Below are 25,732 nucleotides of genomic sequence, written 5' to 3'. Positions count from 1 at the left end.
CACTGTCAGTGTGGGCTTTAAGACCCTCATCCTAGCTGCCTGGAAGCCAGTATTCTGCTAGCAACCTTCAGATGAAGATGTAGAACTCTCAGCTCCTCCTGCACCAGGCCTGCCTGGACACTGCCATGCTCCTGCCTTGATGATAATGGACTGAACCTGTGAACCTGTAAGCCAGTCCCAATTAAATGTTTTTATAAGACTTGCCTTGGTCCTGGTGTCTGTTCACAGCAGTAAAACCCTAACTAAGACAACCACTTCATAATAAACATCTTTGAGCAATAAGGGGTACAAGAGACATGCCTAAACATAATAAAGGCAAATTACACTAAACCTGTCACCAACATTAAATCAAATGGAGAGAAACTCAAAACAATTCTCCTAAAATCATAAGCAAGACAAGGATATCCACACTGTCTTGTATCTATTCAATATAGTACTTGAACTTTTAGCTAGAGCCTTAAGATAATTAAAGGAGATCTAGGAAATACACATTGGAAATTATGAAGTCAAAGAATCTATTCACAGATGATATGACAGTGTATATAAATGGCTGTAAAACTTCTAGCAGGGGATTCCTACAGCTGACACCTTCAGTAACGGTATCAGATTAGTACAAAAACAAAAACAAAACAAACTAATAGGCCTCCTATAGTTACAAAACAAATGGGCTGAGAAAGAAATCAGAGAAACAATATCCTTCACAATAGCTACAAATAATATAAAATATCTTGCAGTAACTCTAACAAGGCAAGTGCAAGTCCTTTATGACAATAACTTCTCCCACGCTCATGGATTGGTAAGATTAACATAATAAAAATGGCCATCTGTAGAGCAATCTACAAATCCATCACAATTCCCATCAAAATCCCAACATGATTCTTTACAGACCTTGAAAAAACAATATTTCACTTCATATAAAAAGATTTTTAAAAAAGAATAGCTAAAACAATCCTATACATTAAGAGAAATTCTAAAGGTATCACCATCCCTGACTTCAAGCTGTACTGAAGAGATGTAGTAGTAAAAACTACATGGTACTGGCATCAAAATAGACAGGCAGATCAACAGAATTGAATGAAAGACCCAGATTTAAATCCACATATGTATATACATCTGAATTTTGACAAAGAAGACAGAATTATACAATGAAAAATAAAAAAAAAAAAAGGACAGCATCTTCAACAAATGGTGCTGTTGAAATTGAATGTCTGCTTGTAAAAAATGCAAATAGATCCATATTTATTTCCTTGCACAAAACTCAAGCCCAAGAGGATCAAAGACCTCAACATGGAAGCTCATGGAAGGGGAGCTCAGGGAATCCTGCAGAAGATAGGGAGGGAGGATTGTAGGATCCAGAGGGGTCAAAGACACCACAAGAAAAGGGCTCATCAACTAATCTGGGCTCATAAGGGCTCACAGAATAAACAATCAGGGATCCTATACAGGTCTGACCTAGGCTCTCTGCATATGAAATGGTTGTGTAGCTTGGTGTGAATGTAGAACTCCTAAAATTGAATGCAGGGCTATCTAATTCTTTTTAGCCTGCATTTTTTGGTTCCTTTTCTTCTTCCTGGAATATGAGGGGATGTGTTTAGTCTTACTGCAATTTGATATCCCTGGGAGGCCTGCTCTTTCCTGAAGGAGAATAGAGGAGTGGATCTGCAGGAGAGAGGAGATGAGTGGGGGAGACTAGAGAAGAGGGAGGAGAAAAACTCTGGTTGAGATGTAATATATGGGAGAGAAGAATAAATTTAAAATTAAAACTAAAATAAAGAATCCAAGCGCCGGGCGTGGTGGCGCAGACCTTTAATCCCAGCACTGGGGAGGCAGAGGCAGGTGGATTTCTGAGTCCAAGGCCAGCCTGGTCTATAAAGTGAGTTCCAGGACAGCCAGGGCTACACAGAGAAACCCTGTCTCGAAAAAAAAAAAAAAAAAAAAGAATCCAAGCTATAGTTTAAATATTTTAACCAATTAAACTACAGGGTGATAGTTAATAATTTATAAGGAGCCAAACTGACAGAAAAAATATATATATAACATTGACCAACTGTATCCTTTTAAATTTTCTATATGAAAAGCTGAATTGCTTTCTCTTGTCATTCTGCCTCTCAACCAAATCCTAAAGATGATTTGTATGGTCTACAGCACCAAGGTCTCTAAGAATGAGACCTTGTACATGTATGAGGCCTGTCATCTAGGCCTTACAAGAATTATGACCCCAACAAATGAGCTACTGGACCTTACTTTACAAATGTGAAATCATGTTAATTCATTCTACATTGTCCATATCAGAACCAAATAAACTCTGACCATCTGATGACATAACATTGTCACTCAGTTACAGTCATTCATCAATTACCAAAATTACAACTAATTTTATTAAATGATTTGATTCATTAGATAGGTGTCTCATCCCATACCCCTAGGTTTTACTATGTAGACCTGACAGGCTTGGAACTCACCATGTAGACACAGCTATCTTTGAGCTCAGAGTTCCACCTGCCCCTGCCTCTTGAGTGCTGGGATTAAAGACATGTTGTAACATGCCCATTTTAAAGTAAGCTTTTAGAAAACACAAACAGGCATTATTTACTATCACTTATTAATACCATCTTTATTGAGTTAGAACTGGGGAAAACTATCTAAGCCCTGTATTTTGGGCAGTTCATAGTTCATCCAGTTTGAATTTTATATTAGTCATAATCTACTAGGAATTCTGACTAATCACTTAAATACCATGCTCTGAAGCTACCATTTATGTCTTACTGACTGAACAATGCAGTTGACTTCCTAAGGTTTATCCTCTGTGTGTGAAACGATGATAGCATTTACTTACAGGAATACCAGGCTGCTTGCATAGAGTTGTTCAGACACAGTGCTTTAAGTTTCCATTGCTGTGACAAAATATCGAGACAAACGAATGGAGGAAAATTTACTTTGGCTTGCAGTTTCAGAGGTTTTAATCCATGGTGTCCTGGTCCCATTGGTTTTAGGACTGTGTACATCATGGAAAATACAGTGGAGGAAATGGTCTCACCTGTAGAAACTGAAAAGTGAAAGACAGAAAAAAAGGAGTGGACCATGTTCCCAACATGCCTTTCAATAGTACACACCTGTGACCACAGACTGGCAACCAAGCCTTCACATAGCAGCCAGCGGGGATGGAAGATTGTGCTCTACATCACAACGTAACTGTTGACTTGGGAAATCTGGGCTTCAGTGGACAAACTATTACCAAGTCTAACTAGCCAGCTTCCCCTAACTTCTGCAGTGCCCAACAATGGCGCTGTAGAGACATGCCAGAAATTTATCTGAAGGACCTCATAAAGAAACGTATGCAGGGCCCAATGCCCATTTCCTTTTCATGTTTTAGAAGAGGCCTGGGTTATGTAGCCCAAACTGGCCATTAATTTGAGGCAATTCTCCCACAACCTTCTAAGTCTTGAAATTATGAACCTGCCTAGCTTAAAAATTCCTATTCGATTTTGCATCCATCGTCACCACTTAATAATCTCATTTAATCCCTAAAAAATCATTGCCATTAAAAACAAGGAAGTAAAAAAAAAAAAGCAAAAACCCTTACAAACTCAAGACAAATGGCTTAATTTGGTACCATCTCTTTCACGCCATCAAGTTTTCAAAACTGCTGTGACCAGATCAATGGGTAAAGAAAACAGCTGCAGAATAGCCATGGAAATCTGAAAGAGAAGGCTCGGGTTAATTGGGGTTGACAACATTTGCAGTTTCTCTGCAAAAGTCACTGCTTAGAATTGACATTGGAAGCAGGTATGTAAGGACAGAAACAACTCTTCAACATGAGGCTGGGAAGGATTTAGGATGTTCCTAAAAAGCAGTGTCTCTTTATAGTCCTACAAGACTGAACAGAACCTCTGGTAAAACTTGCCTCAACACCTCTCAAAACCTCCCCAGCTACTAAACACACCCAACAGCTATAACTAAGGGACACTGAAGAGTAAAAGGTAGGGAAAAAGTAATCTGAGCTCTAGGCAGAGGATGACAAGTTAGAATTCCAGTTAGCCTGGACCACAAAGTTCCAGACCTTGGGGGGCGGGGGGGGGAGGGTGGGGAGAAAGGGGAAAAACCAAGAAGAGATGCAGTAGGAAAAAATGGGAATCCTTGGTTGTAGTTGCTCCTGTGACCTTGGAACAAACTGTGAATATTCTAAGAAAAAAAGGAACACACACACACATAATCACACAGGGTTTTTTTGACCATATAGCAACTCAAAAACAAAGAGCTAAGTCAGAGGTAGCAGCATCAAGTTGAAGTTACCAATGAATCAAATGTGCTCTTCATGGATCTGCCATCCTTCCCAACCCTCTAATTTCCTTCTGCAAAGGCATACCCACCTTTCCTAAGACAACCAAGTTCACGCCTCATTCTGCACTTGGCTTCCACTAGAACCATTCACCTTGCACATTTAAAAAAGAATTTTCTTTGAACAAAGGAATGGTGTGAGTAACCGCAATTAGTAGATTACAGCAAATATAAATATAATATCATACAGATACTATCGATAAGATAAACATATCAGTTGTATCTGACTCAACCCTTCCTTTCACACCGGTCATCATCATCGTCTTAGGGTTTTGAACCTTGGTTATGGTTAGGTTTATAACTGGTGACAGACTGGTCCTCTTAGTGTCAACAACCAATCTTCTTCCCAAATCCGTCACTGTTGTGGCCAGAAGTTAGTACACACCAAAACTGAGGAAGCCACATGAAAATGTTTTCAAATCATCAGTTTAAAATATCTAGTCAAATATCACAAAGGGCCAAGAAAGATATTTTAGCTAAACTTACTAAGAAATGGTTGGAAGTTAAACATTTCTATTAAACATGTGAATTAAGCTTTACATTGTCTTTGTTTACCTCAAACATAGGATCAGAATATGCGTAAAACTTCACAAACTCTTTAGATGTACCATGGTTCCTCTGTTTTAGTAATAAGCATCTAAAACACATTATGCCATGCCAGAAGGCAAGCAGATCTCTGAGTCTGAGGCCAGGCTGGTCTACAGAGTGTGTTTCAGAACAGTCAGGGCTCTATATAGAAACCCTATCTTGAAAAAACAAATATAAAACCAATTAATAATGCCTTATAAAATTATAAGAACTAAAAAAGAACTTCTCAAACTAAATTTAGAAGCTAAAGAGAAGCTTGCTACCATGAAGTATTATATGTATTTGACTCCATGAATTTTGTGAGCTCACATATCACCAATTTAACATAGAAATGTAGGTAAAAGTATTTCAAAGTTGTTAAAGAAAAAAATCTATTTCTTCCTAATCTTATACGCTATAATTTCTAATTGGTTTTTATTTCTCAAAAGCTAAAAAGACAAACATAAAAAATACCTCTCATACTCAAAAAGCATGACGAAAGCAGCCCTCAGTACTTAACCTATTGCAAGCAGTAAACTGACCTCACTGAAGAAAACGACTCTTTATGAATCCTACAGCCATACACATCATATAATATCCTCATAATAAGTAAAATAAGTAATTGGGAGAGAATAATTATTAAAACTCTAAAGAATTCCACTCAATTTAGAGTAGTGAAGATATAATGAACACGGTAACTGAGGCCGAAGGAAAGACTTGGAGATTAAGAGCACTGGCTGCTCTTCTAGAAGTCCTGAGTTCAATTTGCAGCACCCACATGATGGCTATAATGAGATCCTGTACCCTTTTCTGGCCTGAAGGTGTACATGCAGGGAAAACATTGTATACATAATAAACAAATAATAAATACAGTAACTGACAATGTGGTCTGGAACTCAAAAACTCCAACCACAGTTAAATTCAACTTAGTGTGAAAGCAGAAGCTAAATTTTTAAAAGTATCAATGCAAAGTTATTGATTTTGCTATGAAGTATTGCCTTAATTCAAATATATTATATATGGCCTATACACTGTCTATGGCATTTTAAAGCCTCACAAAATGTTAATCCTAGGCAATAACTGTGAAGAAAATAAAAAATATTCAAAAATTCCAAAGCCACAGAAAATCAGTTATATTTCAATGGTGGAAAAAATTTAATGTATTTTAAACTGTGAGATGTGCTTTGTTTTCTATAAAACACAATACGCAATTATTTCTTTAAATCAACCAATATCACAAACAAAAATATTTATGTCTTGGTTTGTAATGAAATCAGTAATGTTATCTAGCTGAAAGAATAGGTACCCTGCATTATATTATGTAAGATTAAAAACAAAACAAACCCAAAACAAAATAGAGAACTCTTCAAGAATCAGTTAAAAAAAAAAAAATCAATGAAAACTGAAGGCTTTCCACATCTGAAAATGGCTTTTAAGGATGGACACTGTTAATATCCTGACATCTGTAATGAAAGAGAAAAGCTACTAATCCTAGTTCTTGTCACACGAAGTTGTCATTGCAGCTGATTTCCAACATTTATACATGCAATATATAAATTACAGCTCTGTATAACATTATAATACTGTTTAAAAGAAAATAAGGATATACAAAATATTTGATAAATAAAATTATTGCATTTAATGTTATTTTCTTAAAAACCCAAATTATCATATTCCTTAATGTTGTACCAAACAATGCCAGTTCAAATTATAGAAAATGTATGTCAACAGTACCTGAAAACAAAATTAAGAAGGGTATAAAGCCCTACCTACAGTTTGCCTAATTTACATCAAGTGATCATGGAAACAAAAGATTATTAAAATTATTTTATAATTATGCACGATGAACAAAAGCATAATAGATAGCAGAGTAGTTTCCCACCATACAATTATTTACAGCCATTCATTCAGCTAGAAACACTAGCTTGAGAGGTACTTGTCAGGTATATTCCTCCTGAAATAACTTCTCTACAGCAAACAATTGTCTTATATTTGGAACACATTGAAGAAAATAATTGTCTCATTATTTTTGTGTTTTGAGTCTTGATTACTAATAGTTCAAGGTATTATGGGAGAATCCTGGTGTCCTGAATAGCTCAATAAACACATTAAGATCAAGCAGAGTATTTGTATTCTGAAAATACTGTCCAGTCCATACAAATGCTTGTGTGTAGGCTGTGGGCCCAGACTTCTCCTACTGGNACGGTCACAGCAAAGCCTGTGTTAGGAAAGCTTCACACCGATTTTGTTTTGCTCCTTCTTCATCAGGCGTTGCGCTTCCTTCTCCATTTTCTTCCTTTGTTGTTCTGCTGCTCTCTTCTCTCTGTCTGCAATTTTCTGCTGCCTAAAAAGAAAGATATTTATATCTTTACTTTTATAAAATACTACAGATAAATTATAGGAAAGGTGCCTTCTTAAAATTCAAGGAATAAATGTTTAATGTCTTAATTTTCTCATTTCCCTAAAAACTTCAAGGATTTCTCAAAAGGAGTATTTCTTTGTATCCTTAGAAGATAGATGACTTTATAAAGCAGAAATATTATCTTTATTGTACAAATGGGCAAAATGAGGAATGAAGCTAAGAGATTTGTCTGGCTATAGTATTAATATGGACAGGAAGTAGGAATACACATCTTTTCTTCACACAAAACTCTCTACTTCAACCTCAGCATTTGTGTATGTAAGGGGGAAATTATCCAAAAAGTTTGATATTAGAATTAATTACCTCGTTATTATAATAGATTTTTTTTTAATCAGCTAAAGGATATTAAGAACCTACTCCAAATAAATGGAATTTCAGACATATCTTCTACTCAGAGCCAAGAAATTTAAAGAGTAACATTTGAGCAGCTCCTTAAGGCATACTAGTAGGTATTTATCAATTTCACACTATAACCGTGCCTGGTTCTTAGCCTAACATAACTCCACAGACTAGAAATAAGAAAAGCACTCTATACTAACCAATTGGCTTGCTAGGGAGACTGGGCCTAGGATGATGACAGGAGAGAGGAGAGAGTACCAAATTAAGGGTGAAAAAGTAACTCAAAGAAATAGGTTAGGTTAAGGGGAAGCATGGTTAGCACTGAGCATGCAACAGACAACATCTACATCTATACAGAACAAGCCAGGCTGGGGCACCGAAATGAGCATATGTTCAACTTAAAGTTCATGAAAGTGATAAGTTAATGCATATTATATACACAAATATGCATATACATGTATATACAACTGGTTTTCAGTAATAGTTACGAATGCAAGGACATAGAGTTGCAAATGACCAAAATCCCACAAAGGAGAAGTTTCTTTGTGGCAACACTCCAACTTTCACCATTAATTAACCAAATTTAAAAAATGAAAGAAAACTTACTTTATACTAGGTATGCTCAAAGTATAAGAAGATCTGAAAATTTTTACTAAAAATGAAACCTGAGACATTTAAATTGTAGGAAAAAATAATTATAAAGTAATGAATAGCTTATAAAAAGATAAACTTTGACCTGGTTCCTATCTGAAATGAAAATAGCAGCAATGAATGTTCCAGGCATAAGAAACAATTTGGAGATTATTGAAGACAAAAAAATGTATTTTTCAGCCAGGCAGTGGTGGCGCATGCCTTTAATCCCAGCACTTGAGAGGCAGAGACAGATGGATTTCTGAGTTTGAGCCCAGCCTGGTCTACAGAGTGAGTTCCAAGACAGCCAGGGGTATACAGAGAAACCCTGTCTTGAAAAACCAAAAACCAAAAACCAAAAACCAAAAACCAAAAAAAACCAAAAACCAAAAAACAAAGTATTTTTCCCATTCAGATCCAAGTCTGGAATTGCTTCAGTACTAGAATCATACTCTTCTGACTGATCACAAAACTAGAGTATAGAAAAACTTCTAGACTTGGAGAATTTGGAACACAGATGCACTTTTCCAGTGCTCAGTGTCTTCCTAGAGACACCATGACACAAGCCTCCATGTCCCATTGACTATGCTTGTGCAGTACACAGCATGAAGCTTGTCTATTATTAACTAATAATCTCATTTAATTAAGCTGTCATAAAGCACTGCTTTTATTTTTGTTTTATTGAGATAGGATGGAAAAAGGAAGGCTTTAGAGTAGCATTAAGATGCTCTGCTCATAGCTAAAAATTCCATAATACTATCATTAAGATTATTAGATTCCAATGAACAGCTCTTTCCTTTACCCTTGTGCTTCATAAAATTAATAATTACAATCCTCCAAATTTTCTAAAACAGTCTAATTGTTGGACCAATTATTTATTTTTAAAAATCAGAATAAAAATGTCATTTTCTGGTGATCCTTGGAACTGTGTTATTTAGTTCACAGTTTTAAAAGTATCCTTTATTAAAGACACAGTTACATTGACTAAAGGGAAGCTAAATATGAAAACATCTTACAACTTCATTTTAAAACTGTGATCCCCTCCTGTTAAAAAGAAAAAAAAAAAGATGCTAAAAAACAAAATCTAAAAGAAAAAGACAAAAGTTCTATGTATTTAACTGCACCCTCTGCTGGTTTTTCAAGGTTACTATAAATTTGCCATCAAAGACAAGAAAAATAAAAATAAAAATCAGTTCAATTGTTAAGATAGCTAAGAAAAGGTAATTCATTTTCTATCCATAGGGCAAAACCAGTAACAATATCAAATCAAATTTCTATCACTGTATTTTGCTAGTTTTTTACATTTTATTTTATGTATGTGCGCCTCCATATGCATTATGTGTATCATGTGTGTACAAGTACCCACAGGGATCAGAAGAGGACACTGGATCCCCTGAAGCTGATATGGCTCCTGGGAACAGAACCAGGGTCTTCTAGAAGGGAACTGCTCTTACCCACCAGGCCACCTCCCAGCCCCTTGCTATATGACCTAGATGTCTAAAGAGGCTAGACAGATTTACATATGAGCTTGCATAAGAGCTAAGTCCCACTTCTGCTTGCTATTCATTCTTCCTTTCCTTTTTTGACCAAACATAGAAGTGCAAGAACTAAGTTTTCTACTCATATAAACATAGAATGAACATCCAACAAACATGAACTTTAAAACTACAGAATAATATTTACTTTTCTGTATAATGGGTGATTATTTCTGTTTTATGGGACTTTCATAGACACTAAAATTAAGATACATGTAGAGATTAAGGGTGTTTTATTAGCTACTTTCATTCAGATGTGAAGTTCTGACACTATTTTAAATTGTGAAACAATAAAAACAAAATTACAACTTCTAATCTAGAATAGGATATGATAATGGCTCACATTTCACAATAGGATATTATGATACCATGTGGCATGTGTATGCAAAGAAGTTTTGCCATTAAGATTAATAACCTTGGGCTGGAGAGATGGCTCAGCAGTTAAGGGCACTGACTATTCTTCCAGAGATTCTGAGGTCAATTCCCAGCAACCATATGGTGGCTCACAACCACCTGTAATGGGATACCATCAATACCATCTTCTGGTGTGTCTGAAGAGAGTGACAATGTACTCATATACATAAATAAATAAACAAACAAACAAATCTTTTTTAAAAAGATTATTATCCTTTGATTCAAACAATACTTTAAATTCATAGTATTTATAACAAGATATAAAATCTGAAATTCCGAGCAAGTTTAATAAGAAAAGAGTTTAATAAGGTCAGTATGGGTATATAGAGACAGACAGAACATTTGGCAGAGTAGATTTTCTTGACCTTAAATAAAACAAGGAAGAAATCTAAGTTTTCTACACAAGGTGTAATATGATAAAGTCATTCAAGTACCTCAGAACTTCTTCTGCTTGCCAGGCTGCATCTTCTTCCTCTTCCCACGCATTGGTATTTTCTTGCCATGTATCTAAGTCACCTAATTCTGACTATATTGAAAAACAAAGAAAAATTAAGATAGTAAAGAGCCATCATTTCTCTAAATAGCAGTTCAAACCCAAAACGAACCAAAAAACAAGGAACTTTAAATAGCTAACTCGGAAATACCTGTTCCTCTCCTCTAGTCCCTAACTTCCATACTGATCCCTACATATGCCACAAAGGCTCTAGCCTCTTGTTTGCCTAGAACTGCAAGTTTCAACAATGCTATGATGTGTGACTTTCCCAAGGGATAAAAATGTTCTGTGTAACGTGCAATAGTGGCATGCCTTATGTGCTAACCAACTGCTGACTGGACTTGAGGTTGACTTCACAACAGGAAATGCATGCCTGGTACAGTAAACCTGATCAAATGTCCATGGCTAAGGAGGTCATAGTCACTAGTAGGGAACAGTTACTGCTGCTGTTCTCCTAAATAGACATGCTCTGTTCATTAAATTGCCTTTTAAAGATTTATGGTTATGCCTATAATTTGGAGCTGCTGTCAGCTTTGGTCAGAGAAGCTGTTTTCCAACTGGCTGTGGTTATTGTAGACTTCTAAGTGGTCAAAATGACCAGAATCGATGACTGCTGAACTGATTCTGCCTAACACTAAGATGATATCCTTTTCAGTACTTCCTGCCTCCACCACTAAGGCTCAGAAAACACCTTGGATGGAACAAAAACTGAGGGAAGGACCAAGTATTATGGAATGCAGTCTTCCCAGAGTGGCACAACAACTGCCCTCAAGAACTCACAGCTGCTATGATTCGCTGCACAGGCATGATTTGCACATGAATAATAGTACCCCCAACATTGAAAGTCGCTTATGTGGCCTCTTCAACCCTTATGGACCTACAGGCAGTTAATGATAGCCAGGTGGGAGTGGGGCAGAAAGACATTTTTTTCAATGCTGCAGGCACTGGGCAAATTACCCATGCTCCTATAAGCAATCCCAACTAAAATTCATTAACACACACACACAACCACAAACAGACACGGGGTGGGAGGAAGAGAAGAGAGGGAGAGGAAGAAGAAATGGGAGAGGGGAAAAAAGAGGGAGAGGGGAGAGAGAGAAAGAATCAGACAGACCAAGACAGAGAGACAGAGAGAGGTGGGAAGGAAGAAAGAGAGAGAGACTGTATGTGTTGAGGAAGACCACCTTTCTTCACATCATATGTTTTACAGAATGCTGTTTCCTATTTAATTTTGGGTTTCACTTACTTAGTTGGTCCTAAACAAGAATAAATCCTTTCTTATTTGTTTGTCTCTGTCTCTTTTCAGTATGATGAATAGGAGCAGAAAGAGGAGGGACTGATCCCAGATTTAATGTCAACATCTGACTGGAGTAGTCTATGCTGGACTAAGTTGAAAAGTAGCACAGCACACTCCAGTTAAGCACATGAAATTTGAGTGTATTCTCGATAGCACTTTCTGTTTTCATCCTACACAGATATAATAAACCAAACTCATGAAAATGGTACTGTATTTTTAACTGAATTTGTAAAAAAGAAAAAAAAATACACTAGATATTGTTAGGCTCTATGTTTCTTGTTAGTAATCTTCAACTGATAATACTTGCCCAATTCCCTACTAAAGTTTGACATAAGACATTAGAAATTTAAGATTATATATACAGGTGTGTGTGTGTGTGTGTGTGGCCTGACAGAGATTACATATACATGTATACATTTTTTCACAATACAAATACACAAACACACACACACCATTAAATACAGTAATTTCTTTAGTAAAAAATGGCCTTCTAAGGATAAAAGAACAACAAACCAAAAATAAGATAGGTAGGCATGCATACATTAAAAACTAACTACATCTGCAACTGGGGAAGTAGCTTCAGTAGGTAAAGTGCTTGCTGTGCCTGAGTTAGGAACTTCAATGTCCAAGTACAATACTGGGCATGGCAGCACAGGCCTGTAATCCCAATGGCTACCAAGTGAGACAGGAACATAGATGGGAGCACTGGTCAGCCAGTCTAACCAACTGTTGAGTTCTAGGTTCAGAGATAGACTCATTCTCAAAAATAAAGTGGAAAGTCACAGAGAAAATGCTCAGCATTGATTTCATCTCTACATACATGCATTTATATCACACATGTGTGCGAGCATACACACATGTGCGTGCGCATACACACACACACACACACACCCTAAATACATCAAAAACATCCAAACCAAGCCAACAACAAAGTGAAAAAGTATAAAAGATGACACACACACAAAAAATAAAATCTGTAGTATAAAGAATTTTCACAATACAAATAATGAACTTCAGGATAAAAGTAGAATATTCAATTTGAAAAACAATCTACTTTGAAAACCTATAGGCAGAGGTTAACAGTTACTGGGGGAGAGTGTAGCAGGCTGATTCAGACCTATGCTGCACTGTGAATGAGGCTGGGGTATGGGGTGGAGTCTTCCGTTCTATTGCTCTGTCACCTACACTGCTCTGCTCTTCTCCAAAACGCTGCTACTCTCTGAGAAGCTGAACCTGTCTTCCTGAGATATTCCTGGGAGAGCTGACAACCTGTGGAATTGGCGACCTAATGCTAACACCTCTAGCAGACTAAGTGCTAACAACTTGGCAACAAAGCATCAAGAAGCCTGGCATGGCAGGGGATGGGCCTCCCCTCTTTATAAGCATAGACTCTTAGTAAACATTGGGCCTTGATAGGAATCTGTCTTGATCTCATTTCTTCTCTCACCGTTTCCTCCCTTACAGCTCCAGCCTCCCACTCAGGAACACAGTTCGTGTAGCCACTCATGGCTACAGGTGGTGTCCGGACAGGGACCTGAGTACAGGATGACAAACTGAGAGAACACTGTCTTGGTAGAGCTCTACGAGAAGATTAAGAAGATGTATCCAGCACAGTAAGCAACATTTTGTATTCATGCTTGGGCTGGCTTTATTCATCTTTTCAAAATTGTTGCTGTAGGTGCAAAAGAATACAGGCTAGATTGGTCAGCGTTGGCCCAGCGCTGATATCAGCTAGGGGTTGACAGTGAAAAATGGGAGTAAAAAAGAAAAATTTTAAACAGGCATTTTTCCGCAGTAAAGAACTGTATCAGGCAAAAGGAGTAAAGCTTAAAATAATAAAATAAAATAAAATAAAATAAAAAGAGTTTAAAAAAAAAAGTAGGGAGATATACAAATGACATGAGAGAGAGATCAAGAGAGAAGGAAAATGGATTTCGGAACTCTCCCAGGGACAGAGGGAAATCCGGAGACGTCCGGTCTTTTCTCTGCCCCTACAGGAGACACTCTTAGTTCTGGTTACATCAAGTTCTCTACGTTCTCTTTATTGTCTATGTTTGGTACACAAATATGTCCATGTGTCAATTCATGTCTGGTTTTGTTTCACTGACTGTTGTTCTATGTTTCATGTTGAAAAGAAAAAAAAAAATGGTTAAAACTTTATCTGCTGGCTATCCATCTCTTGAATCAGTCTTAGTTTACACAGCGGAGGCTGATTTAATTTGTCCTGCAGCTTAGCCAGGAGTAACGTGCAGCAGGATAGCTCCTGCTGAAAAAAAAAGAAGTCTGCAATTTCTTAGTTCTAAGGCAAGAAAGCTGATAGATGTTTTTTCCTAGAAAATTCTCTGCAACTGTGATTACTGGGTTCAGCAAATGGCAAAGTGCTTTTTATCTTAAAATTATAGCTAGAAAAGGTAAAATTCTTTGATTGGTCTAAATTTATAAGATTTGTGTAGCCACTTCATTTGGTTTTTGATTGGTCTTAAAGGCATAAATACAAAGCAAAGGCAGACTTATCTAGATATATTCGTCTTTGTGCAGAAATTTGCTCTCATACAATCAATTTGGCTATGGTTGCTGCCTTGCAGGGGATTAAGGTGCAAGCAACTTTTTCACAATACTAGGAATATAAGGAATGTTTTAAGTATAATCATCTTAAGAAAGACTGTCCAAAATTGGAGTAATAGACATACAGTCAAATTGTTCCTCATTACAGGGCCAGGACTCTGGCAGTATGCTCAGATTAAGAAATATTCACATTTGAGTTAAGGCAAAGCACTGAGCAGCCTCAGAGCAGCAAAGGCTTGTGTGGCCTTTTTGTGTTTGTTTCTTTTGTTTTGTAAACCTTGACTAGGGAAGTTCTTGGGACCTCACCTCTCCCTGCCTTCAGGGGAATTTCTTTTTAGCTAAAAGAACATTGTTGCAGATCTATCCAGATGTTGTTCTAAATAAAGTTTAAATTTAAGATATATGAAAGGTCAATGAGGCTGTAGAACTTATAGAGGCATTACAATCTGGCTGGCCTGCTTACTCCATATAAAATTGTTATAGATTTGGAAGTTTGTTTTTTCATTTGCATCCTGATAATTGTAAAGGATTCCCTTCTAGTGGGTTTGTGAGCATTAAAAGGTTTTGCCCCTAGGTATGGGGCAAACATTATGTAAGAAACATTTTCATTGTCTCTGCTTCAGTACAAGAAGCTAAAAGATTGAATCTTTCAGTGTATATTGTTTCTTAAATGAAAGTATTTTATTAGCTAATGCCTCTAAAGGAAAGTTTACTTCAAATCTTTGCTCTCACACAATGAGCTTTAAAGTTCTGGACAGTAGCTGTTGCTCCAGAAAAGATTCATATCTTTTTAATATTTATGGTTTTAGTTATACTAGAAAATTGTGGTACAGAAAATTTAAGAAAGAAGAATTGATTTGCTTCAAATTATTTTCAAAAGCTTCCAGGAGATGTTAATTGGCTAAGACCACACCTTAAAGTCTTAAGGTGACTTAAACCTTTTTTGGATGTTATCATGAGAGATAAAAATTAACTGGTAAAGAACAAAAGGCTTTGCAAAAAATAAAGAAAGCTTTTTTAATTGTTATCAATTATAATAATGGTAATTAAATATTAGCTGCTTATTTTAGTTATGGTTATTAAATGTGCCCACAACAATTCTTTGGCAAAAGAGAACATTAATGTAAAATCATCTTTCTTTATCTCTAAGTAAAGTTTTAACATCCTACTATAAGACTGCTGTGGTGCTAATACAGAATTGTAAGATAAATTCATGTATTTTAGAAAAACTATAACAAAAAATGTGTCTTAAAAACCTGATGAAAGCCGGGCATGGTGGTGCACGCCTTTAATCCCAGCACTTGGAGGCAAAGGCAGGCGAATTTCTGAGTTCGAGGCCAGCCTGGTCTACAGAGTAAGTTCCAGGACAGCCAGGACTACATAGCCTGTCTCAAAAAACTAAAAAAAAAAAAAAAAAAAGAGAGAGAGAGAAAACAAAAAAACAAAAACCCGATGAAGCGTCTGTTCCTTGTTCCAAACAGCAATTAAATTGATTATTGCAGAATATTGATATTTGTCCTATTGCATACCATCATTTTAGATAAAATTGATAATCATTATCCTAAAGATAAGTTTTTAAAAATTGCTTTTATGCATGCTTTTGTATTTTCTATAAATTCATACATGCATGCATCCCATTTGCTGTATTTAAAAAAACAGTCCTTCTATGGGAGAAAAGTATATGTGATTGGATCACGTGTTTATTCTTTTAAGTTTCCTCCTGCTTCAGCACAGATAAATTGTGTGCTGTAGACAATGTTTTAAAATGTTGAATAAACAAGCTTTAATTTGTATGTTAATAGTCAATATATATATGTGTGTGTGTATATATATATATATAGCTCAGAGCTTATAATTGCTTAAAATTGTTCATCTCTTAGATACTATGAATTCTCAAATTTGCAATTGTTTATGCATATACAACTCATAAGAAAAAATGTTCTTTTAACCGCAGGGCGTAGTGGCGCACACCTTTAATCCCAGCGCTCAGGAGGCAGAGGCAGGCGGATTTCTGAGTTCGAGGCCAGCCTGGTCTACAAAGTGAGTTCCAGGACAGCCAGGGCTATACAGAGAAACTCTGTCTTGAAAAACCAAAAAAACAAAAAACAAAAATGTTCTTTTAAGAAGACTGTCTTTGGACATTTAAGAATTTGTTCTAGATTGCCTGAACAAGAACTCTTAAGGCAATGCCACGCTAGATTTATATCTCAGGCAGATTACAGGCCTAAAACAAGAATAATTAGGCATATAATCTCATTATTTACATCATCAAAATAGTAATGGCTTAAGATAACATTTTGGTATTTTTAGAGAATGTGCATGTCAAATTATAAAGAATTGTTCTCAGTTTCTGCCTGTTCCACATAATGATGTTAATTCTTGAGGACTTATACTTAATCAATTATTGCAAATGGATACTCATTTCTGATTAAAAATAAATAAATAAAATATGCACATGTGACTATTGATACCTTTTCAGGCTTTTTAGTTACAAATGCTCTACAAGAGAAACAACTAAAAGTACAATTAGTCATTGCCTATGTTAAATTTTTTTATACTTGGTGTTCCAAATCAGATTAAAACAGATACTGGAACTGGCTATTATAGTCAAGTATTTGAGATGTTTTGTCAACAATTTAATGTTATCCATGTTACTGAGATTTTTTTATAATTCTCAAAGACAAGGTATTGTAAAACTTTAAAAACTATATCTTCTTAAAAAACAAAGGAGGGAAGGAATTATTGGGAATTGGGTCTGATTGGGAATAAGGTGTGCTATGGGGACCGCCAGTTAGTCAAAGATGGGCCACTGAGATTTCTGGATTATTTCAAAATCTAAGACAGAGGTATGTGCCAAGAGGCCATGGTTTATTCATAATAACACCATAGAGCTGTGTTTGTGCAAAATAAACACAAGCAAGCTGCACATTCTTCCATGACGGATAAGAATAGTTCATAGAAAATCTAAGTCCCAAGCCAGACATGGCCGCCAGCCACCATAATTCCCAGGCAGGACCATGGAGCATAAATAAATTTTATGCCCCAGTCCAGCTAATTTTAGGGAGGAATTGTAGCCTCCCCCAGCCTTGAGCAGGCTGATTCAGAGCTATGCTGCCACTGTGAATGAGACCACTTGGGGTATGGGGTGGAGTCTTCTGTCTATTGCTCTGTCACCTACACTGCTCTGCTCTTCTCCAAGATGCTGCTACTCTCTGAGAAGCTTAACCTGTCTTCCTGAGATATTCCTGGGAGAGCTGACAACCTGTGGAATTGGCGACCTAATGCTAACACCTCTAGCAGACTAAGTGCTAACAACTTGGCAACAAAGCATCAAGAAGCCTGGCATGGCAGGGGATGGGCCTCCCCTCTTTATAAGCACAGACTCTTAGTAAAAATGATGCCTTGATCAGAAATCTGTCTTGGCCTCATTTCTTCTTGGTCTTGTTTCCTCCCTTACAGCTCCAGCCTCCCACTCAGGAACCCAGTTCGTGTGGCCGTTGGCGGCTACAGGAGAGACATTTTCTTCAGTAGTATAGCCACTGGTAATTGCCACTATAAATAATCCCTCAGCCAAGCCCTCCATGGAACCTAATAAAATGTACCAGGTCATTTAAAAAAAAAGATATGAAAGTAGAATTTCTATAATGTTATATTTTCATAGCACCATATAAGTGTTATTGTTTCTAATTGTGTTGTAAACATTTAATGCTGCCTAAGCACTATCATCAATCCCTTCCTCTTCCCATACCCTGGGACTGCCACAAGGAAATCCAACCAGCCCGATCGATACATGAGTGCACATTTAAGAAATAAAGATGTCCTGTAAACCTTTCCAGGTGAGCACACCAGTTCTACTGAACCATCAAGTCTGCAGCTGACTAGTCTCTATGTAGCAACTGTTTTCTATAAACTCACTAGAAACCCTGACATAGAATGGTCAACTTCAATCACCCTTGGAGTGTTAGACACAGAAATTCTGTGAGATAGTAAATGTTCATTGCTATCTCAATCAATTTTATTTAGGGTTTATAACTGTTAGCTGGAGTAATCAATTACTCAAAGCACACAGAGGCCTGTGGAGGTATCTGGATAATTGTGGGAATTTTGTTTTCATTTTTGGTTGACCAAGTTTCCTGGCTCATTCTGATATACTCCATCGGTGTTGGGAACCCTAACTTTCTATTCACCACTTTTGCCTTTATAGTTTCACCTAAATCTAACTCATCTTAAATTACATCACACTTTAAATGTAAACCTACTCTTTGATGAAAACAATTCATAAGTCAAAACTTACCTTAATAATTTTGGGGGTAAATCCTCAAAATTCTAATTTCTAAATGTCATCAACTTTTTGTCTCTACTTTGTCTGTGTATAGTGGTACCCTGACTATAAGTATCCAACATAGTTTTTAACCTTAAGATGTTAGGTTGGTAAAGCTATAGATCAACTTCTCATGAAATTTTAAATCTGTTCCTTTATTTTTTTCTTCTTAAAAAAAGGAAAAGATTAAATCTTTCTCTAGATCTCATTAACACACTTACAGATTGATGAATAAAAGGCATGTCTTGTGTAGCTGCCAATCTACTGGAAAAACCCGTGCTACCATCTGGGACACCAAAATTCAATGGTTCTCTCTTCTTAATGACAATCTGAAAGATAAATTACAATAGGATTATAAGGATATTTGACTCAAAACTATATGAAAATAATTGATTGGGGTATCTGGTAATGGCTTAAATTGTGCTTTCTGCCTTAAAATGTAGAATGTAGTTAAGAATTCACCAAAATTCCCATGCAATTATAACATACATCCTCCAAATTCTAATTTCTAAATATCATCATCTCTCTGACTCTGTCTTTTCTGTGTAAAATAGTACATACAAAAAAAAATTTTTTCTTCTTCTGATCTTATAAGGATTCCTAAAATATAATTAGGCACTTTCAGTTATTAAACAAAATAATATAGCATGGATAATATGTCCTATCAGAAGTATATCTTTAGTATAGAAGCATCTTTAACTTATGGGATTTCTCTATAAATGCATAAGTCTTTCTGGCTAATAGTATTAAAATACATTTACTTGATATATTGTAAATTTGGCAAAAAATCATCAATCTAAATTAATGCAATAAGGCACCATATTAAATTCTAGAAATATATTTTCATAATACAACAACTGAGAAACATGAGTTTCCTTCCTTTCCAGTACTGATGTATTTGAACAGCACAGTTTTTAAAAGAATGAAAGTATATATGTAGATGAAACTAAGAAAAAGGTGTCAAGGAAATACATTAGGCATGTGGAATAACATCTCATGTTATATAAAATATGTGTATCTATATAGACATGTATATACAAACATGCATAGAATGTTTTCTGTGTTTGAATAACTAATGTAATGCTCAGTAAAATTTTCAAAAGTAGGAGAGTTAAACAGAATAACATCGCAGTATTAGAAGGATATGAAGCAGAACTAACTCTTCATTTATTATAGTATAATGTGAATGAACATTATATATAAGTGGTATCAAAAAACAGCAATATGTAATATACAAACAAGCCAAAAAAGTCCAAGCAGAAAGTTACGAAATGGCTGCTTCTGGGAAGCAAAATTAGCTAGTGAATGATAAGACATAGTCAGTCATATTTCATTATAAGCCCTTCAATACTCTTTTATCTTAAATACATACGTTATCTTGATAAAAAGACAGAAAAGTAGTCATTGTGCTCTTTCCAATATCTCTAAGTGATCTCATTGTCAACGAAAAGGTAGTGCAGTACAAATGACTAACACACTCACAACAATACTAAAACTCAGAACAGCTTTCCAGTATTTTACCATGGACTGGTTGCACTAGCTGTACATGGTAATATAATGGTAAATTATCCATTTATAGATATCATCAAACTTGGAACATGTTAAACTGTTACTTTATTGGCTTAAGTTTCCCATAGCAGAAACTAACTCTTACTATCTGAAATCCAACAGAATTTTTGCAAATGCTTTATTACATTAGAAAACTTGGGAATATGCCAAGGTATATACTCAGATCTAGGTCTGAATCATATGAATACATAAAATTCTTGTTTAATATGACAGAAAGCAGAAATAATCATAACTAGGCTTTCTAGCAAATACAAATTATACTGCCTAGTTTTAACTACTGGAATCTGAAAAAGTATTTTAATCTCCAAAAGCATAAATCTTCAACCTACTTTCTGAGTTTTCCGTATAGTTGGTGTCATGTCCTTGAAGTAGTCAGGTTCCAATTGTTCCAAAGAGTTCTGCTGAGGAGCCACATTCCCATTCCCTCCTTCGATCTTCACACTGGTGGGTGCATCTTCATCCCACGAAGTCCACTCCTCCACATCTGTCTACATATGATGAGCAAATTGTCAGCCACAAAATGACAACCTAATGCTCACTGCAGTGTTCATTAGAAAAGCAGGCTTTCAAACTTTCAAACTTTTAAACTACAGGCATATATGTGATTTAACTATATACCAAAACATTGCCAAGGAAATGCTTTTAAAAACTAAACTACCATTATATGTACAGCCTACACAGCGTGGACTGGAACTTTCCACTTATACTTAACCAAACTGATTACCTGACTGAAAAAAAAAAAAATGAAAAAAAGAAAAGAAAAAGAAAAAATATCAAAGTTTTCTACAAGACTGAAATAAAAGTCTCAAAACATAATATCTAAATGTCCAAAATACAAGCCAGAATTTTCAATGTATAAGGAATCCATGAATATCAAGTCGTAAGGAAAGTTAATTACAAAATGCTAACCCCAAGATGATATAAATGTAGGACAGAGCTAAAAATTTAAAATATCAAATGTTCCACAAAAGTAATAGCACCCATGAAACCACTGGGGGAAAAATTAGATATTAACAAAGAAATAAAGCAAAATATATTATATTATATTTTATATTATATTATATAGGATCAAAGTACATATATATACATGAATATGATCAAGTAAAAGGTATAGAACAAACAGTAAGAAAAATCAATGAGAATCCTGGCCACCAAATTATTATGATGCAGTCTAGTTTGAAAAGTCATGTTCTGGAGCACATGTTCCATTACAAACTACCTGCTTAGGGACAGACGAATAATCAACTGTAGTGGGCAAAGTTATTTGATCTCCACTTAACTTCCTTCCTCTGCCAGATCTGAAAGAAACAGGATATATTTCAAGAACCACCAAAAACAAGCAAGAGTAAAAAGCATTTAGACAGTTATTTACTCAGAAGATGGAACTTTCTACTTTTATAATTATTGGTTTAAATAATAACTGCTCAGAAAGCTATGATGATAAAGCAGAGCCCAGCAATCTTGTCAAAGTTTCCAAAATCTTGTGCAATGTAGCTGTTTTTTGGTTAGGACTCAGAACAGAACTATAGGACTCAGAACAAACTAAAAGCCGAACACAAAGCAAGCTTATTAGAAGCCCTGTGCTTCACATGTACGTTGGGTTCTGTAGGTAAAGCTTGACATTACTTTAACAAGGACGGGGTGGGGGTTATGTTTTAAGGGTTCCCTGCTAAAATTAACTATTCAACTATTTAAAAGTTTGAAAGTCAATTAGTCAAACTAACTGATTTCAAGGATGTGTAGGGAAATACTAATCAGGGTGTAATATACCTCAGTTGTTAACATGGATTGTGCAATCTATATAACTCTGGTTTTCAAAGTTACTTTACTGAGTCTAGTTAGAATTATCCAGTTCCTTATCTGTACACTGGATATTAACACTTACATTTCTAAGGTTCTCTAAGGATTTAAATAAGAGACATACTTAAAAGAAACAACATTGGCTGCATAGCAAGACATTAAAACTCAGTAGCTGTTAAACCAGCAATCAGAAACTCATTCCCTTAGAGTTGTTTCACGACAAATTTGTAAGTTGTATTTTATTCAGTTAGAGGATAAAGAAAAAAGCATTTGACCTATTACAAAAGTATAGAATTTTACAACACATAATCCAGGTTAGTTTTGACACCTAAGACAAGTTTACCCTAATAAACTTGTTTTCTTTACACGTGTATGTACAGTCTGTCCTAAACAAATTGATACTGTCAACAGAACTCACAGTGACAACAAAGTCCTTCATATGAAATCAAATACCATTCTGTATTCTAAAACACTGACCAGAATTTGAGAAGCTACAAACACATGAAGACACCATACTTCATGAGTGTTAACAATGTCATTCACCACTCTCTGATATTACTACTCACCCTCATTCTACTTTCCCTAGTAAATGTCTCATTTCTTCTTCATTCTAACTTGAGCATTTTTCATCAGTTTTTCTACTCCACTATCCTATCAAGGGTAATTTCAACAGTCAACGACTCTATTTTTCCATGTCTCTTGACTTCTCTACCAGTGATCACTTCTACCCTACTTCACTTCATCAGCATGCTAAGCTCTAGCATATGTAACTTCTAAAGTGACCCACTGAAAGCATAGCTGATTACCATGTACACCCTCATCTTACATCTTACACCTTATCTTAAATGCATCACCAAGTTTTTCTGGGAATATTTAGGTCAAATGAAATACCTAACTTAACAGTCTAATAGTTTCCACTGATTAATAGAAGACTTTCTTTTTTCCTTTTTTCTTTTTGGAGACAGGGTCTCTATATAGTTCTGGATAGATATTTCCCAGAAATTCACCTGCCTTTGTCTTCCAAATGTTCAAATTACAGACATGCACCACTACGGTTTGCTTCACGTCCAATGATCAAGTCGTTAGGCCCAAACAAGTTAGTGGTTATGCATGCATAGGCTGAGTTCTTAGTAGCTAACTGAAAAGCTGAATACACATGTATCTTTTCCCCCTCTAATTTCATTCAGAAAGCTGAGGAAGGAAAACTGCAACTTTGAGGGCAGCCTACACTACACAGGAATACAGAGGTCAGCCTGAGAACCATAGCAATATCGAGTTTCAAAACAGGAAAAAAAAAAAAAAAGCAAAACAACAAATTCAGAAGGCAGAAATTTGGAGTGAAATACAGCTGAAGTATGTGTGCCTTTTGGACACTCCGCAGCTTCTCAACTCTTGAAATCAGACTCAACACCACCACTGTCACTTTCTCTTCAGCATTAATTTTTGTGACATAATTACTTTAAATTATATCCTAAGAACCTAGCTTTGCAAAGATATGCTATTAAAAAAAAAAAAAAAAAAAAAGCTGTAAACCCTACTGCTGCAAATATGAACTCCCTGAAGTAGGATTCCATCAGTGCTCAACAGCTGCTGGCCACTGCAGCTCTGCTGCAAATGGTTACAAGACCATACTTCTCAACACCTCAGCAGGTAAGAAGCCATGTGGTATGGCCATGTGGTAAGACAGAAGGAGTTGCAATCTAAGGATAACCAAATGAAGCTAAATAATTTATTCTGGTCAATGAGCACACACACAAAAGTTAATTTTCCTTACAGTTTCTCTGTTGAAAGTGTTTTAAATACATTTTTATTGTCTGTGTCTGTGTACTTGCCCATGTATGCCCATGCACCATGTGCACACCTGCTACCCCCAGAGGCCAGAAGAGGGAAGTGGATCTCCTGGCAGTGGCAGTTAAAGGGCTATGAGCTGCCATGTGATGCAAGGTGCAGAGCCCAGAGCCCACAATAGCAGCAAGTGCTTTGCAGCACTGAGGTCGCTCCAGCTCCCTCTGTTGGAAGGTTTAGAAATAGCTATAAAAGTACCATTCATATGAAAATATACATAGGATCACCTAGGTTTTGCCTAACCACTTTAAAACATTACAAAAAAGAAAGAATATATAATATCTGTGGTGGTGATAATATTTAACATTAATCTGCTTCTTTCTGAAATCTCATAGGACTAATCATTTAATATATTTAAATGGAAAGTGTAAAAATCTGAAATATTAAAATCACTGACTTCATTTCTAGTTCTGAGAAACTGTTTTCAAACAGCAGAGAGAATATTGAACATTATAAACAGGACAACTAGTTTAAAAAGTTTTCATGTCTTTTGAAGTTAAGAGTCTCAAACCAATGAGACAAATAGGTCAACTAGAACACAGAAATTATTTACCTGCATATTAATCTCTTTAAGAACGAGAACACTGTTGCTAGGCAGGTACAAACTTTAAATAACCGAAACTGAGTGATGGCCATGGTGAAAATGAGAACCTGTGGGAAGAAAGGCACAGGCACACAGAAACAATATGTTAGACACAGTCCTGACACAGTCCTTATGTACTAAGAGAAATATGGCATTTGTACTGCTCTCTAAAACTGTAAGACTAAATTCTAATGCAATGTAAGTCACATGAACTACTTAAAGTAGGTTTTCAAAGTATTTTTAATAGTTGTAAGGAGGAATTTTCTTCATTCTGAGTCTCAGAAAAATGTTTTGTATAAATTAGTACAAATTTAGTTACAATTAAAAAACTCAAAAAGCATAAAGTAGCATGTATTAATCCTTTCTATACTTTTTACTCTTTGATTCACTTCAATATAGCACAACTGAAAATATTTTCTTTATATACTGTATCTATTCCCATTATGTCTGTTTTACACAATTGAAAATATTTTCTTTATATACTGTATATACTTCCATTATGTCTGTTTTACACAACTGAAAATATTTTCTTTATATACTGTATATATTCCCATTATGTCTGTTTTACACAATTGAAAATATTTTCTTTATATACTGTATCTATTCCCATTATGTCTGTTTTACAGACGAAGAAAGTCAACTAAGGAAAATGAGCATGTTCAAAGCATAGCTAGTAAGTTCAAAGAAGTCAGAAACCACATCTCGTTCACATTTGCAAATCTGCTGATCTGCTCAAAGAAATACTGATGCCTGGGCCTACACTGAAGAAGAAGGACAAACTGCCGGCAACAGCAATTTCCCAGTTTTTAAAAACAGGTCATAATGCAGTATTCTCAACTAAATGAAGTAGTTGAAAATTAAACAGTAAAAAGTAGTAATAACCTGTAATGATGGGAGAGGAAGTATAAACACATTAGGAATCCGAGATCTAGTCCTCATCCGAAGTGGTAACAATACTATTTGCTTTGTTTATATATATATATATATATATATATATATATATATATATATATA

At 35.7% G+C, this 25,732-nt stretch overlaps 1 protein-coding gene across 3 annotated transcripts in view; it reads right to left on the bottom strand.

Moving 5' to 3' along the window:
• Window positions 1–6,520: 6,520 nt before the first annotated feature.
• Ebag9 (estrogen receptor binding site associated antigen 9) overlaps window positions 6,521–25,732 on the bottom strand; it is a 23,452-nt gene continuing 4,240 nt past the window's right edge. For 2 of the 3 annotated variants that reach the window (XM_021183340.2, XM_021183339.2), the window contains exons 2-7: window positions 24,689–24,786; window positions 21,710–21,788; window positions 20,820–20,978; window positions 19,143–19,250; window positions 10,680–10,771; window positions 6,521–7,249 (exon numbers count right to left, since the gene is read on the bottom strand). In XM_021183340.2, the coding sequence (XP_021038999.1) occupies window positions 7,129–7,249; window positions 10,680–10,771; window positions 19,143–19,250; window positions 20,820–20,978; window positions 21,710–21,788; window positions 24,689–24,771 (642 nt within the window). In that variant the 5' untranslated portion in view covers window positions 24,772–24,786 and the 3' untranslated portion in view covers window positions 6,521–7,128. The remainder of the gene's footprint in view (window positions 7,250–10,679; window positions 10,772–19,142; window positions 19,251–20,819; window positions 20,979–21,709; window positions 21,789–24,688; window positions 24,787–25,732) is intronic. The other variant, XM_029470064.1, reaches the window with a different exon arrangement.

The sequence above is a fragment of the Mus caroli genome, chromosome 15 (genome assembly GCF_900094665.2).
Source record: "Mus caroli chromosome 15, CAROLI_EIJ_v1.1, whole genome shotgun sequence".
Taxonomy (NCBI): domain Eukaryota; kingdom Metazoa; phylum Chordata; class Mammalia; order Rodentia; family Muridae; genus Mus; species Mus caroli.
Note: the sequence above shows the minus strand (reverse complement) of the source record. Positions and strands in the feature narration are given on the sequence as shown.